Source organism: Lates calcarifer, linkage group LG12 (genome assembly GCF_001640805.2).
Source record: "Lates calcarifer isolate ASB-BC8 linkage group LG12, TLL_Latcal_v3, whole genome shotgun sequence".
In the NCBI taxonomy this organism is placed as follows: domain Eukaryota; kingdom Metazoa; phylum Chordata; class Actinopteri; family Centropomidae; genus Lates; species Lates calcarifer.
Window position 1 is genome coordinate 21,223,313 of NC_066844.1, and position 13,966 is coordinate 21,237,278.

General features: G+C 41.2%; 1 protein-coding gene across 1 annotated transcript in view; it reads left to right on the forward strand.

Moving 5' to 3' along the window:
* The window catches only part of slc4a8 (solute carrier family 4 member 8), a 29,137-nt gene extending 16,437 nt beyond the window's left edge, over positions 1-12,700 (forward strand). Inside the window, 21 exon segments of the mRNA XM_018680575.2 lie at positions 489-665; positions 1,270-1,352; positions 1,869-2,026; positions 2,140-2,227; positions 2,344-2,490; positions 2,636-2,736; positions 4,035-4,209; positions 4,347-4,480; positions 4,595-4,796; positions 4,798-4,841; positions 5,066-5,171; positions 5,430-5,591; positions 5,687-5,800; positions 5,908-6,069; positions 6,168-6,419; positions 6,538-6,606; positions 7,081-7,254; positions 7,344-7,475; positions 7,557-7,660; positions 7,869-7,974; positions 8,139-12,700. Coding sequence (XP_018536091.1) covers positions 489-665; positions 1,270-1,352; positions 1,869-2,026; positions 2,140-2,227; positions 2,344-2,490; positions 2,636-2,736; positions 4,035-4,209; positions 4,347-4,480; positions 4,595-4,796; positions 4,798-4,841; positions 5,066-5,171; positions 5,430-5,591; positions 5,687-5,800; positions 5,908-6,069; positions 6,168-6,419; positions 6,538-6,606; positions 7,081-7,254; positions 7,344-7,475; positions 7,557-7,660; positions 7,869-7,974; positions 8,139-8,144 — 2,696 coding nt within the window. The 3' untranslated portion in view covers positions 8,145-12,700.
* The last annotated feature ends 1,266 nt before the right edge of the window (positions 12,701-13,966 follow it).

A 13,966-nucleotide genomic window follows, 5' to 3' on the forward strand; every position in this document is an offset into this window, starting at 1 on the left:
GTGTGTGATTGACTGTCGAGGATGGAAGGAAGGAAAGAAGAAAAGATCTAGTGCTGACTCAGCAAGTCAGTGCAAAAAAGAAAAGACTGGGAGAAGGAGGAGAGAGCAGAAGTGATGAGAGAGCTGGTGAGATGCTGATTATTCTCTGCAGTCCCACATGACCAGATATGTTGGACACATATTGACATAACCCTTCCAACACACACCTTCTGTTCTGCACTGAGCCTTTACACGTCGACACATGTCTGAGCAGATTACTACAAATTTATTTTAAATTCAGCAATTAATTGAAAACAGTAGTTCAAGGAAGGTTTATTGTTGAAACAGTAGGATTCTGTGTTAACTAGGTTTTTATGCACAGATCTAATTGGTTATAAACTGATTAACTCTCTGGTCAGATCCAAAAATGCATGTACAATATGCAAATAAAAGCAGCTGTCTGACAGCACTCTGATGTCACGATTTATGGGTCTGTCCATGTGTTGCAGACATGGTGCTGGACCACCAGGAGGCGTCCCATGAGCTGGACGACAGTGTGAGGGTTAAAGTGCGCGAGGCTCTGCTGAAGAGACACCACCACCAGAACGAGAAGAAGAAGAACCTGATTCCCATCGTACGCTCCATCACAGAGGGAACCCGCAAACAGTCAGAGCCCCATCTGACAGGTGGGTTTCATACTGCGTGTACCGCATGCAAGTACACATTGCACAAATCTTTCAGTCTTTGTCGGAAGTGTACAGGATCAAAACAGTTATTGCACATTGTTTTGGTATGAATAAGTTGAATCTGATCGTCATGAATTTAAATTGTGAATAATTATTTGTCCTGTAGGTTAAATCATATAATTGTATAAATATCATGGAAGTATAAGTTGACTTTGAATTTCTTTAGTCAGACAGCTCTGTTTGATATGATAAGATTACATAAGATTTTTTATTAGAATCATAGAGGGAGGAAAAACTAGGGAGTAAAAAAGACAGGAAGAGACTACATGCAATAAAAGTAAGTAACAGAGAGACAAACAGAAAAGCATAGCCTCTCAACAGTGACCGACAATGCTGTACTGCCAAAAAACATTTGAATTTTCCAGAGCAAATGGATGACATAGGAGCAGCTAAGCATTGCTGCCTTAACCGGGTTTTTTTCTCACTTTGCACTTGGCAGGCCATATACTGACTCTGATTCTCTCTTTTTGTCTCTCTCTCTTTCAAACACACATACACACAAATCCACACATATACACATTTACACTCTCCTTTGTTGTCACAGCCACATCTCCCCAGCCTCCTCCAGCTACAGAACAAGCTAAAAACGGTGCTGGACAGGACGGCACTCAGGTGGACCTCAGCAAGGTGAACAAGCACAGATGTGTGCAGTTTCTCAGTGCACACTGTTCATGTCGGTGGATGGATGTTGTGATGAGCACAGAAGAATATGAGTGTAAAAAAAAGAGTGGATTGGTTGTACTGCACCATCAGCTCTATGCATGTGGCTGTAGCGCGCTGCTAAGATCTGTATTCAATGTTTGGTGTGTTGTGAGCAAAATCAACTGGGTCACATAGTGCCCCCTATATAACAACAGAGGAACTACAATTATTTAATATAAATCCCACAACAGCAACAGCACATCACTGCAAGACTGTGCACAGCCTCATAGGACACAGATAGAAGCTTCCATTTAGCTATTAACTTCACCAATTGTGAGTGCATATATGGACAATTTAATGTCTTTAGCACTGAAATGCTAGCTAGTTTCTCTGCACCTGTGTGTGAAAACACTTAGATTGAAGACATTTCTACTGCAGTCAGTCAGTTGTCAGTATTTTTTATGATCTTAATAAATACTAACATCTGTCTTGTCTCACCAGGTGGACCTACACTTCATGAAGAAGATCCCAGAGGGCGCAGAGGCCTCAAATGTGTTGGTGGGAGAGCTGGACTTCCTTGAGAGGCCCATTGTGGCCTTCGTCCGCCTCTCCCCTGCTGTGCTGCTCACCGGCCTCACTGAGGTGCCCATACCTACCAGGTAGACAGCCACAGCTCTATGAATATTTTTTTATTTAGAAAAAATCATATTATGAAAATTCAATAATCCAGGAGCGATTTATGCACTCGAAATTGTCTGCTGACAAATATCAGGTTCCTCTTCATTCTCCTGGGCCCAGATGGAAAGGCTCAGCAGTACCATGAAATTGGACGCTCCATGGCAACCATCATGACAGATGAGGTAGGAGCTCCTTCAATTAAAGTCTAGCTTCAGAAACTATCAGGGTACAAATTAAATTTGTATTGCAAAGGCAGGCAAGTTAAGTTTCCTCCATCCTTCACTTCTCTCTGCTCCAGATCTTCCACGATGTAGCGTACAAGGCAAAGGACAGAAGTGACCTGCTGGCAGGGATAGATGAATTCCTGGACCAGGTGACTGTCCTACCACCAGGGGAGTGGGACCCCTCCATCCGCATTGAGCCTCCTAAAAGTGTCCCCTCTCAGGTACATAGTTACAACATCAGATTTGCTTTTTAGGTTTCAATTTTAGCTACAATTTTTATTTGGTGCAATAAAGTGGCCGTGTGGGTGAAGTGCATAGCTGTTGTTTGCTTTTTGTTTTTTCCTGACTGTCACTGGATGTCTGCAGGAGAAGAGAAAACAGCCCGGAGTCCCTAATGGTACAGCCTGCCAGGTAGAGGAAGAACTACATGCTGAGCACCATGGGCCAGAGCTGCAGAGAACTGGAAGGTAAACTGTCATTCAGGGGTTTATTACACAGGCTTGTTGCTTCAGTAATATGTGCTATAATCCATGGTAAATATAGAAGCCAAATTTTAGATGTCAAAACACAATCCCCAAATGGTGAATATCAGGATATGCTGTCATAAAATCAGCCTGTGGAAAAACATGGAGCTAGGTTTCTGGAAGGATGTGCCGCAGCCTAGGGTTGAGTTTAGTACTCGCCATCCTTGCCAGTTGCTGTTTCCTCTAGTCTAAATTCGGATTTGCCAAGAGCTGAGGTGGGACAAGTAAGTGACAACCACCAGTGTGACAGCCTGAAGGAAATCACACACCAAAACATTTTCCACTTAATTTCTTAAAGAGTAAGTTACAGTAACAGCCCCTGAAAATCTTGTTCATGCCAACCCTCAGTGGTTTAACTACTCGCTTTGTTGTAGTGATGCAGAAGTGTACTCAAGGACCCTGTAACATCACTGATGGGTGTCGTTACAGGTCAAGCAAAGCTCACTTTTGACCAACAGGTTTGAGACATTCAGCTAACGAGAGCAGGAATCAGGCTTTTCATCCTGGTGTTGAATGACTCTTTAAAAGCCCTGCAGTGAGGGAGATGTCAAATAAGAACAGTCTGTACGTGCCCACACAGTCTTGAGCAGAGGTTTAAACTTGGGAATATAAGTTAACAAATCTTATGTGGGGGGACCTTTGCTGTGTTGAGCATTTAATTATCCCCATAGTGGAACAATAATCTTAAAATGGCATCATGACATACACTAATGACCTTAGTTTTGTTAACTTGGAAAAAAAACTGGATTGCTTGCCTACTACTCTTAACAGAGTCTGTTGTTCTTTTATTTCATAGCACTAACACTAAATTATACTTGTTTGCTGGTCACCTAGAAATGTTGTAATTGCCTCCCTATTCACAAGTTCAACTTTTAAAATTCTGCTCATTTGCTCTCTTGTGGAGAGCTTACCTTAGCATAAAGACCAAAAGCAAACAGCTAGCCTGGCTTTCAGCAAAGTTCAAAAATATGCTTACCAGCACCATAAAAGCTCATTAATGAGCTGTATCTTGTGTGTTAAATCTGTCCACAAACTGATAATGATGAGTTGTTTTTTTTTTTTTTACCTGAATAGACATAGTTTCTTACAGTGGAATAATAAAATTATCTTAGACTTAGATACAGCATTACTTTCATGCTAACCAATTTCAAATAATCGTCAACTTGACATAATTCTATCTCATCACCAGCTTATTGTCTGAACTCCAGCATCCCTCCTCTTCCTTCTTGTGTCGTGGTCAGGTTGTTTGGTGGTCTGATACTGGACATCAAAAGGAAAGCTCCTTTCTACCTGAGCGACTTTAAGGACGGTCTGAGCCTCCAGTGTGTGGCCTCTTTCCTCTTCCTCTACTGTGCCTGCATGTCTCCTGTCATCACCTTTGGAGGACTGCTAGGGGAGGCCACAGAGGGACGCATTGTAAGAGCACAAACCCATTCAAATACTGTACTTCATGATGTGATTAGAACATCATGAATACAGCATCTACATTGTATGCTACTGAGTATTGTATAGAAAATAAGACATACTCTCTGCATTCCCAATATTTCTTCTAGAGTGCCATTGAGTCCTTATTTGGTGCATCTATGACTGGGGTGGCCTACTCTCTGTTTGCCGGTCAGCCTCTCACCATTCTGGGCAGCACAGGTCCTGTGCTGGTTTTTGAGAAAATTCTCTTCAAGTTCTGCAAGTATGTTCAGTATTAAAACAACCTGTCTGTGACATTTTTACCATCACTACCCCAAGATGTGTTTTGCTAAACAATTATGTTTTCTTCCACCCTCTCTTCTCTTCTCTTCTTCAGGGACTACGACTTGTCCTATCTGTCGCTGAGGACCTGCATCGGCTTGTGGACGGCCCTGCTGTGTTTGGTGTTGGTTGCCACAGACGCAAGCTCTCTGGTGTGCTACATCACTCGGTTCACAGAGGAGGCCTTTGCTGCCCTCATCTGCCTCATCTTCATCTACGAGGCTTTAGAGAAGCTGTTCCATCTGGGAGAAATCTACCCCTTTCAACACACACAGCGATCTGGACAAACTCACACTGGCATAGTGAGTAACACTATATTCACTGTACTTGCTTCCTCCTGCCTTCACCTGTATGTTCATTGTTCATTGTTTTATTGTTTTTTTCTGTCTCTCTGCCCACGCTCTCTTCTAATAGCCTTCAGATCACATCCTTGCATGCGGTTCCCTTTATGTCTGGCCTAATTTAAGTTGATAAATGCATGTGAACTCATCTTTTTTTCTTTCTGTGTGTGTCTCTATCTTTGCAGCTGCAGGTGTGCAGAACCTGATAATCCCAGTAATAAAACCTTAGAGCTGTGGAGTGAGAGAAACGTGACAGCATCTGCTGTATCCTGGGCAAACCTTTCTGTCAAGGTAACATAACTTTCACATGATAGCACACCCTGTGTTTGCAAGTGTTTTGTTGGCAGGACCTTGGCAAACACTAACAAGGACATCCAATCAATTAACCTTTCACTGCTGTGTCTATATTTGAGCTGGTCTTGTTTCTCCTGTATTATGTTTTTTCTGCTGTGTAGACTCCCCTGTCAGATAATCTAGCCTTTTGATCTATTTTCTCTTGAGTTATCTGAGGCAATTTAGTCCTAATGTAACCTCTATGAATCTCCACAGGAGTGTATCAGTCTGCAGGGCCACTTTGTTGGGACGGCGTGTGGCCACCATGGCCCCTACACCCCAGATGTTCTCTTCTGGTCTACCATCTTGTTCTTCTCGACCTTCTTCATGTCTGCCTTTCTCAAGCAGTTCAAAACTAGCCGTTATTTCCCCACCAAGGTACTCAAACAATGACCGCTCAACACTGGCAATCCTGACATGCCGCCACTTAGTAACAACTGTTTTCTCAGTGTTGTTATTTCCCCTGTGCTCAGGTGCGCTCAATGATCAGTGACTTTGCAGTGTTCCTCACCATTGTCATCATGGTTCTGCTTGACTATGCCATTGGAGTGCCCTCCCAGAAGTTGAAGGTGCCCAGCAAATTCCAGGTATAGAGAAAACACTAGTAATAATGTGGACCGTGATGTAAAACTCTTAGTTGTAGTTATGGTTGAATCACAGGCTGACTTCTCTGCTCTGTAATGTCTTCCCCCAGCCCACCAGAGATGATCGAGGTTGGCTTATCAATCCAATAGGACGCAACCCATGGTGGACAGTCTTGGCAGCCTCTATCCCTGCTCTTCTCTGCACCATCCTTATCTTCATGGACCAGCAGATAACTGCCGTCATCATTAACCGCAAGGAGCACAAACTGCTGGTGAGGAACATTTTAAAGATTCAGATCATGCAGCTTTTATTTGTAGGGTTGAGTACAGCTGCTCTATTACCCTCTATCTGTCTGTCTCTGTTTTGCAGAAGGGTTGTGGGTACCACCTCGACCTGTTGATGGTGGCGGTGATGCTGGCGGTGTGCTCCATCATGGGCCTGCCCTGGTTCGTGGCGGCCACGGTCCTGTCCATCTCTCACGTCAACAGCCTGAAGCTGGAGTCAGAGAGCTCGGCTCCTGGGGAGCAGCCTCGCTTCCTGGGCATCAGAGAGCAGAGGCTCACTGGCCTGGTCATCTTCCTGCTCATGGGCTGCTCTGTATTCATGACTGGAGCCCTGCAGGTTAGCCAGACAAGTTATGCAATGCTGCCCCCACCTGCTTGGACATTTATTCGGTGGAGTTAGAGCATGGAATGGTGACAGTGTTACTAAAGATCATAATGTATGTTGTTTTTTTCAGTTCATTCCTATGCCAGTGCTGTATGGTGTTTTCCTTTACATGGGAGTATCATCATTAAAAGGCATCCAGGTAACATGCAGTCTGAGATGTATACATTAGACACAGGAGTGATATCATATAGTGGGATGTCAAAGGGAATATTTTTTTTCTACAATCAAAAACGTATTCAAACTCATTCTGGTTCATTGGCATGTGAACAGATATGTTTTCAGCTTTGATTATGTTTATACTTAATATTTCAGCTGGGAGTCATTCAAATACAAGATGTCCTGAGTTGTTCTCTTGCCCTCTCCATCCAAGCCTCTTACAAATTTGGCTGTCACAGTTATGCCCTTTCCTGATCTCATTAATTCTGCTGCAATTTAATGCGACCTGACAGTTAATTGTCCAAACTATCTGAATAAATTTGTCATTCATAATCACTTCCTTTCTCTTGCCATATTCACCATCTGTCTCTCTGCTCTGCTCTCATTAATTTATTTTTCTCCTTACCCTCTCTCCCTACTATCCCTACCACTTGCATTCACCTTTATCACGTCTCAGTTCTTTGACCGTCTGAAGCTGTTTGGCATGCCAGCGAAGCATCAGCCAGACTTCATCTACCTGCGCCACGTCCCCTTGAGGAAGGTGCACCTGTTCACGCTCACTCAGCTCACCTGTCTGGTGCTGCTCTGGATCATAAAGACTTCGCCCGCTGCTATCATCTTCCCCATGATGGTGAGTCGACCGCCGCAAACATCCCGTCTCGAGTCGCTGTCCTCACCATGTCTTCCATTTAAAAACCAGGCTTTTTTTTCCTCCTACAGGTACTGGCTCTGGTTTTCATCCGCAAACTGCTGGACCTCTGCTTCTCTAAGCGAGAGCTGAGTTACCTGGATGACTTAATGCCTGAATGGAAGAAAAAAAATCTTGATGATGCCTCCAAAAAGATAGAAGAGGTAGTCTAAATCTTTGAAGGTGAAAATAGACAAAACATGTATGTATTTACAGCATATGTTTATTGATCGTGTGTCTTTTAGGAATCACAGGTTATGCTCAGCGCTAAGCAGGAAGATTCAGCCACTGTTCAGATTCCCATGGAGAGCAGCAAGCCTGTTCAGACCCTAAAAGCACATGACCCCAGGTGAGTGCACATACATATACATCTACACACAATGACAGGATGGACACCAGATGATCAGAGTGGTAAGATTAGAGAAATGCTTCACCTTCCTGTCCATCTATATGCCTCCTTCCTTTGTTTGGTGTGTGGTGGTCTGTTTTCAAGTGCACCCTGTGAGTACTAACATCCTGAGACCTCTCCCTAAACCCAAACTCTCCCTGCTCCTCAGGTGTGACCCCTCTGACATTAATATATCTGATGAAATGTCTAAAACCACTGTGTGGAAATCCCTCAACTCCAATCCAAAGGACTCTCGTCCTGTGGCTGCTAAGAAGGCAAGGCTGCACCCTCTCTCTCGCTCCTCTCCTTTGTAATGTGAAAATATTCCTGCTACACGTTGTGGTCACTCACTTCTGTTGTGCTTTCCCGTAGTTGCAAATGACAGCAAAACTGCACTCTGTGTTGTCTTAACTCTGGATTTGTGTGTTTTACTCTGCAGGATTGAGGGGATCGCGTTCATAGACGAGTAAAGGACGTCCACAGTCCTAGCAGACTTGATTGCATTACTTGACTGTAGTTCTGGACCACAGGATGCTGCAATTTGGCTGCCTCAACCGTCAGCCACTTCAGTGCTTAGGGAAGTCTTGATGATTTCTACCAGCTGCCCACAACACATAGTCCACAAACACTCAGACTAAGACAAGGGTGCATTACACTTGCCTATAGATAGACATATGCATACACTTTCTTTTATCTTTGTGAGGACTTAAAATATCAACTGTATTTAAAATCTTATTCTCCCAAACCAAAGCCCTAAAATTAGAACTAATGCTAACTGTGCTAGCCCTAACCTCAGCCACCTTGCCCATCATTATCATCTTGGCTTGAGGCTTTATTTTCATTTTAACACCCCCATCGGTGGTTAGTCCTAACCTCAGTCTTAACCAGCTGGCCAGTGGCCTCTCAACTATCATCATCCTCTACTTTCAGCCACTAGACAGGGAAGAGGAAAGCCATTAGTGACGAGTGCTAGTCAGCGCACTGCCGTCGGCTTTCCATCTAGTTGTGAGATTGAAGGATGATATAAAGGATGAAACCTCAAGCCTTTCTCTTTTGTAACAGTATTCACCTGTGAGAATCTGATACTATTGAACAGCTCACTTAATTAATTTAAAGCAGTGAGACAGACTCTGATAATGTAATCTGGGGACAAATACTGGAGCTGCTCCACCGACAGTAAATAATGAAACAACTGCAAGGACATTGTGACAGCTGCCATGGTTATTTCACTGAGAGATGTGATTCAAAGCTAGAAGCCTTACATTCATATGAAACTCATTTGGATGTAACATCCCAAGCAGCCTTACAACCTAGCCAGTCAGTAAATCGGTCAGTCAGTTTCAGTATTTCATTGTCACTAGTCTGTCTTCAAAAACGTCTGGATGGTTGTTTGTCTTATCAACTTTACAACCCTACATCACTGAAATGCCCCATTGTAAATTCCCTTGTTGAGCTAGCCATAGCCATTGCTGTAAACTGATCTCAAGCACTGAAATAAACCAGGAACAGTAAAGCCACTCTATTAGGTGCACCTAGCTAAAACCAATGTAGTCTAATACAGTAGCCTTGCAATAAATCCTACCTTCATGGTGGTAATAATGCTCAGTATTCACTAATTTAGGCTGTAGTTTCTGGTGCTGTTGAACTGCACTGTGGGAAGTGTCTAACCCATTTATATCAGTGGAAACAGACTAAAGACTGCATTAGTTTTAGCTAGGTGTAGTGGCAGTGGAGTGTAATGTGAGAACCAATACAGATGTCCCCAAGTTTTTTGGCTTTGGTCCACACAAAGATAGAAGAGCATGCACACACCCTCACACAGATACATACACACAGACAATAACAACAACAACAACCTCTCTACTCCCATTTTTTTCTTTTCGTCAGTCACAACACCCAGGTTTCACCTCTCAACCATATATTTATCTGGGCTAGATAACAGAGCATTAATGCTCCTTTAAAAACAAACCAGGTTCTTTTTATTAATCTAATAAGGTTTGTTACTCGTCATTCCTTAAATCTGCTAAAGTCTCTTTTTAATTTATGTGCCATGAGTGTGTTCTTTTTAAAAAAAAAAAAAATAAATAGTGATATGGTCAGTTATTTGGTAGATTTTAAAAATACATTGCAGGTTCAGTAATACATAGACAAATCCTCTTTTGGGGCATAAAACTTTGTGTCAGTTTTGTGTGATGGTGTAAACTGAAAACTGTAAATGTCAGAAGACCCACTTCAGCTAAAGCAGTGGCATCAATAACATGTTTTTTTGAGGTGTAATCTTTTCTCTTTACGGATGTTGATTGTTGGATGGAGGTTGTTCAACCAAATGTTTGTCATGTGTTAGTACTGTCTTATTTCTTTACCTCAGACAAGATCATGAATGCTAATGCAAGGTACTTTGGATGACGTCAGGTCAACAGAAACTAGAGCAGATAACTGGTGTTTGTGTGTGTGTGTGTGTGTGTGTGTGTGTGTGTGTGTGTGTGTGTGTGTGTGTGTGTATGTGTGTGCCTGCCTTTGAGTATCAGGAAAATAATAGCTAGCTTTGTTTTTTGGGGGGCTACAGGATTTTCTTTTAAGCAATAATTTCCCCCAAATCCAACCCAAATTTGACCATACTATAACTCTTTATTTAGAGTTTTGGTCCTTTTGTACCAGTGCAATCTTTATCCATCCCTTGGTGGAAAAGGAAAGTTGTAACATCTGAAGCCTACAACACTACATGTGCCAAAAAGAAGATTTCATCACTTACACGTGACTGAAAACAGATATTTTGACATCGACATTTCCATTCTTTATGCTGTTTTCTGACATGTCAGTTTCGACAAACAAGGTTCAACTGTAAAGCGCTCCCCTCATTTTGTCAGAGTCACACCTGATGGTCATCCTTAATGAATTAAAATAGGACTTTATCTAAACTCCAAGCTTAGAGCTAAAGGGAGCAGAGAGATGAGAATGATCTTCAATAATTACTAATAACTTTATTTTTAGTCGCACTTTCTATAGATAAAGACTTTGTGATATATTTTATTTTCAAGAGATCTATTAAGCAATTAAATGATTTTACAATAATTTATTACAGTTATTTATTTTTAGATATAAAATTCCAACATGTTCTCTTTACTTTCTGTATATACTGTAATAAGCAAAGTGAGCTAAGGGAAGGACTGAAGAATGCAGCACATAGATAATGCCTTGATGAATGAATATACCACCACAGGTTACTACATGGAGAGCAAAGAGCTCTTATGGCAGACATCAGGAGTTTGTCTAATAAACCGCGATTGTCACATCCTTTTATCCTTGATGGAGGACCTAGAGAATCTTAAAATTGCTCATAAAACAATTATTGATTGATGTTTCATCGGAGAGAACAAAGGAGTATTAACAGTAGCATAAGCAGAGGAAAGTTATCAAGTAATCTGACTCAGTAAATTGCTATGGTTTGCTAACACTAGCCACCAAAAGCTACTGGTCATACCAGACCGAGTGATGCTGTAGCTGTAAAACCCCTAAGTGTATTGAATAGACTAATGGTGCAGTTTATCTGTAATTAATTCAACTTTGCATTTGTAAGAGAAAGAATTTGCTGTTAATCATTAGAGGAAATACATCGTTTTCTAACCCTGGAAATAAAACTTTCAAGTAGATTTTCAGTGAATGAATAAATTAATAAATTAAAGAATCGATCTGATTAAAATATTTGATCCATTAATTGATGGAGTAATTTACTCATTTTTAAAGTTTATAATCTCCTTGTTTTACTGTCCAAATATATATCAATTAGTGAATTGTTTTATATTTAAACATTTTCAAGGCTTTTCCCCCATAGTCCCCATCATTTCTACTCAAGTGACTTTAAAGAGAAGTGCACAAGTACAGTAATCTATCACTGTAACATCACATGCAGTAATACCTCCTCCAAGACACGAATGAAAGTTTCATACAGTGTGTTTGCTGTCACATACTTTTGCATTGACTCTGTCAGACTTCTGAATGTGAATCATCTTTGTGTGTCTGAGGACCCATAACTAAACTGATGAACGGCATGACTAAATATTATTCATTGTGTAAATATATATTCAAAGACACAGGAGTGAGTCACAAAGAGTAGCCTAAATAATGTGTAAATTGAGGAAAAAAAAGAAAAGTACTTCGATAATGGATTTGACCAAATTGTAAAAACACTTTTAAACATCCTCTGTCAATGCCCATAGATGTGCTGTAACAAAAGAAACTATTTATTTAGTAATTGTTAAAGTAATTTTAATGAGCATAATGTGTCTTAAAGTTGATTTTCAACTCATTAATATATATGTGAATGTGTGATGAACATAAAGTAAAATGCCTTTATGTTGTATACATGTGACCAAATGAGGTCATAGATTTCGACGTATGTGAGTATAAATATTTGCTGTACGTATGTGCCTGTCATAGAATACATAACCATTTCCTGTCGTGCTGTCATTTTGACCTTTGACCACCTTACATCTGACCAAAAAACAGACCTTTTAAAAATCAGTAATGATGCACAGGCTGTTGGAAAAAAAGAACTTTGAATCATTACTGTGTCCCATTTTGGACAATTTCTTCATCATACAAAAACACAAGAGACCCACTGCTCAAATGTCCTCCTACCATACCTGCTCATTTTTATGTGTAGATAAAAGTGAAAACTGTGCACTGTGTGAGGCTATGTCCTTCTAATGAATATAAGACAAAACCTGTGTCTGTTTTGAAGACAAGGTCAGGGTGACAGAGGAGGAAAAGGATGAAAGAAAGAGAGAGTATGATGTTGGAAAGCATGAAGCTTTCAGGGAGAAGAGCATCTGTACTGCAGTAACCTTAATCCTATAGTCTTGGAGCCATAGCAAGAGCGATGCCTTGTCTCTTCAACCACTGAATGATTAGTCTTGATTAAAAGAATTATACATGTTTTATATGTACGTGTGATTTAATTTTTGATTATTGAAAAATGGAAAATAAATAATTACAGTTGAAATGAAATTAACTGTTGTTTTCTTTTGTTGCATAATGTTAGTTTAAAAAATTAATTGTCAACACTAAGAGGTATTCACTGAAATCTACATGTTTGCATGACTGAGCTAGATGTATTTTGATGATGTAATGAGTTTTCCCACTAGGAGGCAGCAGAGTTACAATCATTTCAATTAGATTCTGCCTATGAGAAATCTCCTTCCTCTCTCTCTTATTATCCTCACAACCTCTTGAGACTGTTTCCATTTTCATTACACTGTTCCCTCCCTTCTTGTGTTGCACCCTTCCCCCGGTTTTATCCTGAGGTGAGAACACAATGTGCACATCTGGAGGTGATCCTGACTGCAAAGGAGTAGCCTGTGGGAAGGGGTATGAGGTTAAAGATGCACTGCACTTTGTATGTATACATCTATGTGTGCATGTGTGCCTTCAGGGTGTCATGTGATCCTTACTCCCAAATGCTCCTGATTACAAACAGCTGGCGGGCTGTGGAGTTAACCAATCAGGCATGCTGTCGGCTGTGACATCAGGTGGAAGGAGGGAGGTGGACAGGACAGTGTAGATGGTTTTTTACCTCAAAAATTGTTTCAGGGATCAGCAGCATCAGACTGGTCCATTAAACTGTGTTTGGTTCCCAAAATGTAATGCATTGAATGTCTCTACCTGGTCAAAACATACATTATCTTTATCCTCTATTCAATTTAATATTGTCTGTTGGTGTATGGCATTTATTGTTATCATGTGGGTCCACTGTCATTTTGGTTCATGGCCTGCTCAGGGCCAATCAGCTGAGGAGGGACCCAGGCCCTAATGTTTCTGTTCCGAGACTTAAGCATTCAAAGAAATCCTTTGTGCTCACGTGAAGGTCTTATGGTTTGTGTGAAGGAGAGCTAAGGAACCAAATGAAGCTGGAGTGCACTTTTTTGCAGGACTGCCACAAAATTCCCAATGATTTGCAGGCATTGGGGATATGCAGTAGGTCATCCGCCTTGTTAGCAAAATGATTAAAATCCCACCCCCCGGCACCCTGCCACCCCTCATGTACATATGCACACATGGCCTTTTCCAATGTGTAAATAATATAATAATAATATAATAAAGGCTGTAAAATAATTGTTTAAAATAACTCTACTTTGGTGCTGCAAAGATATTGTACAACGCCAAAATCAGCGACTATCGGCGTCTTTGCTTGTGCGACGGTGGGAGGAGTGAACTATCTTGTCGTTACTATAAGATCTTTACTCAACACGGCGCCTCTCTTATTGTGTC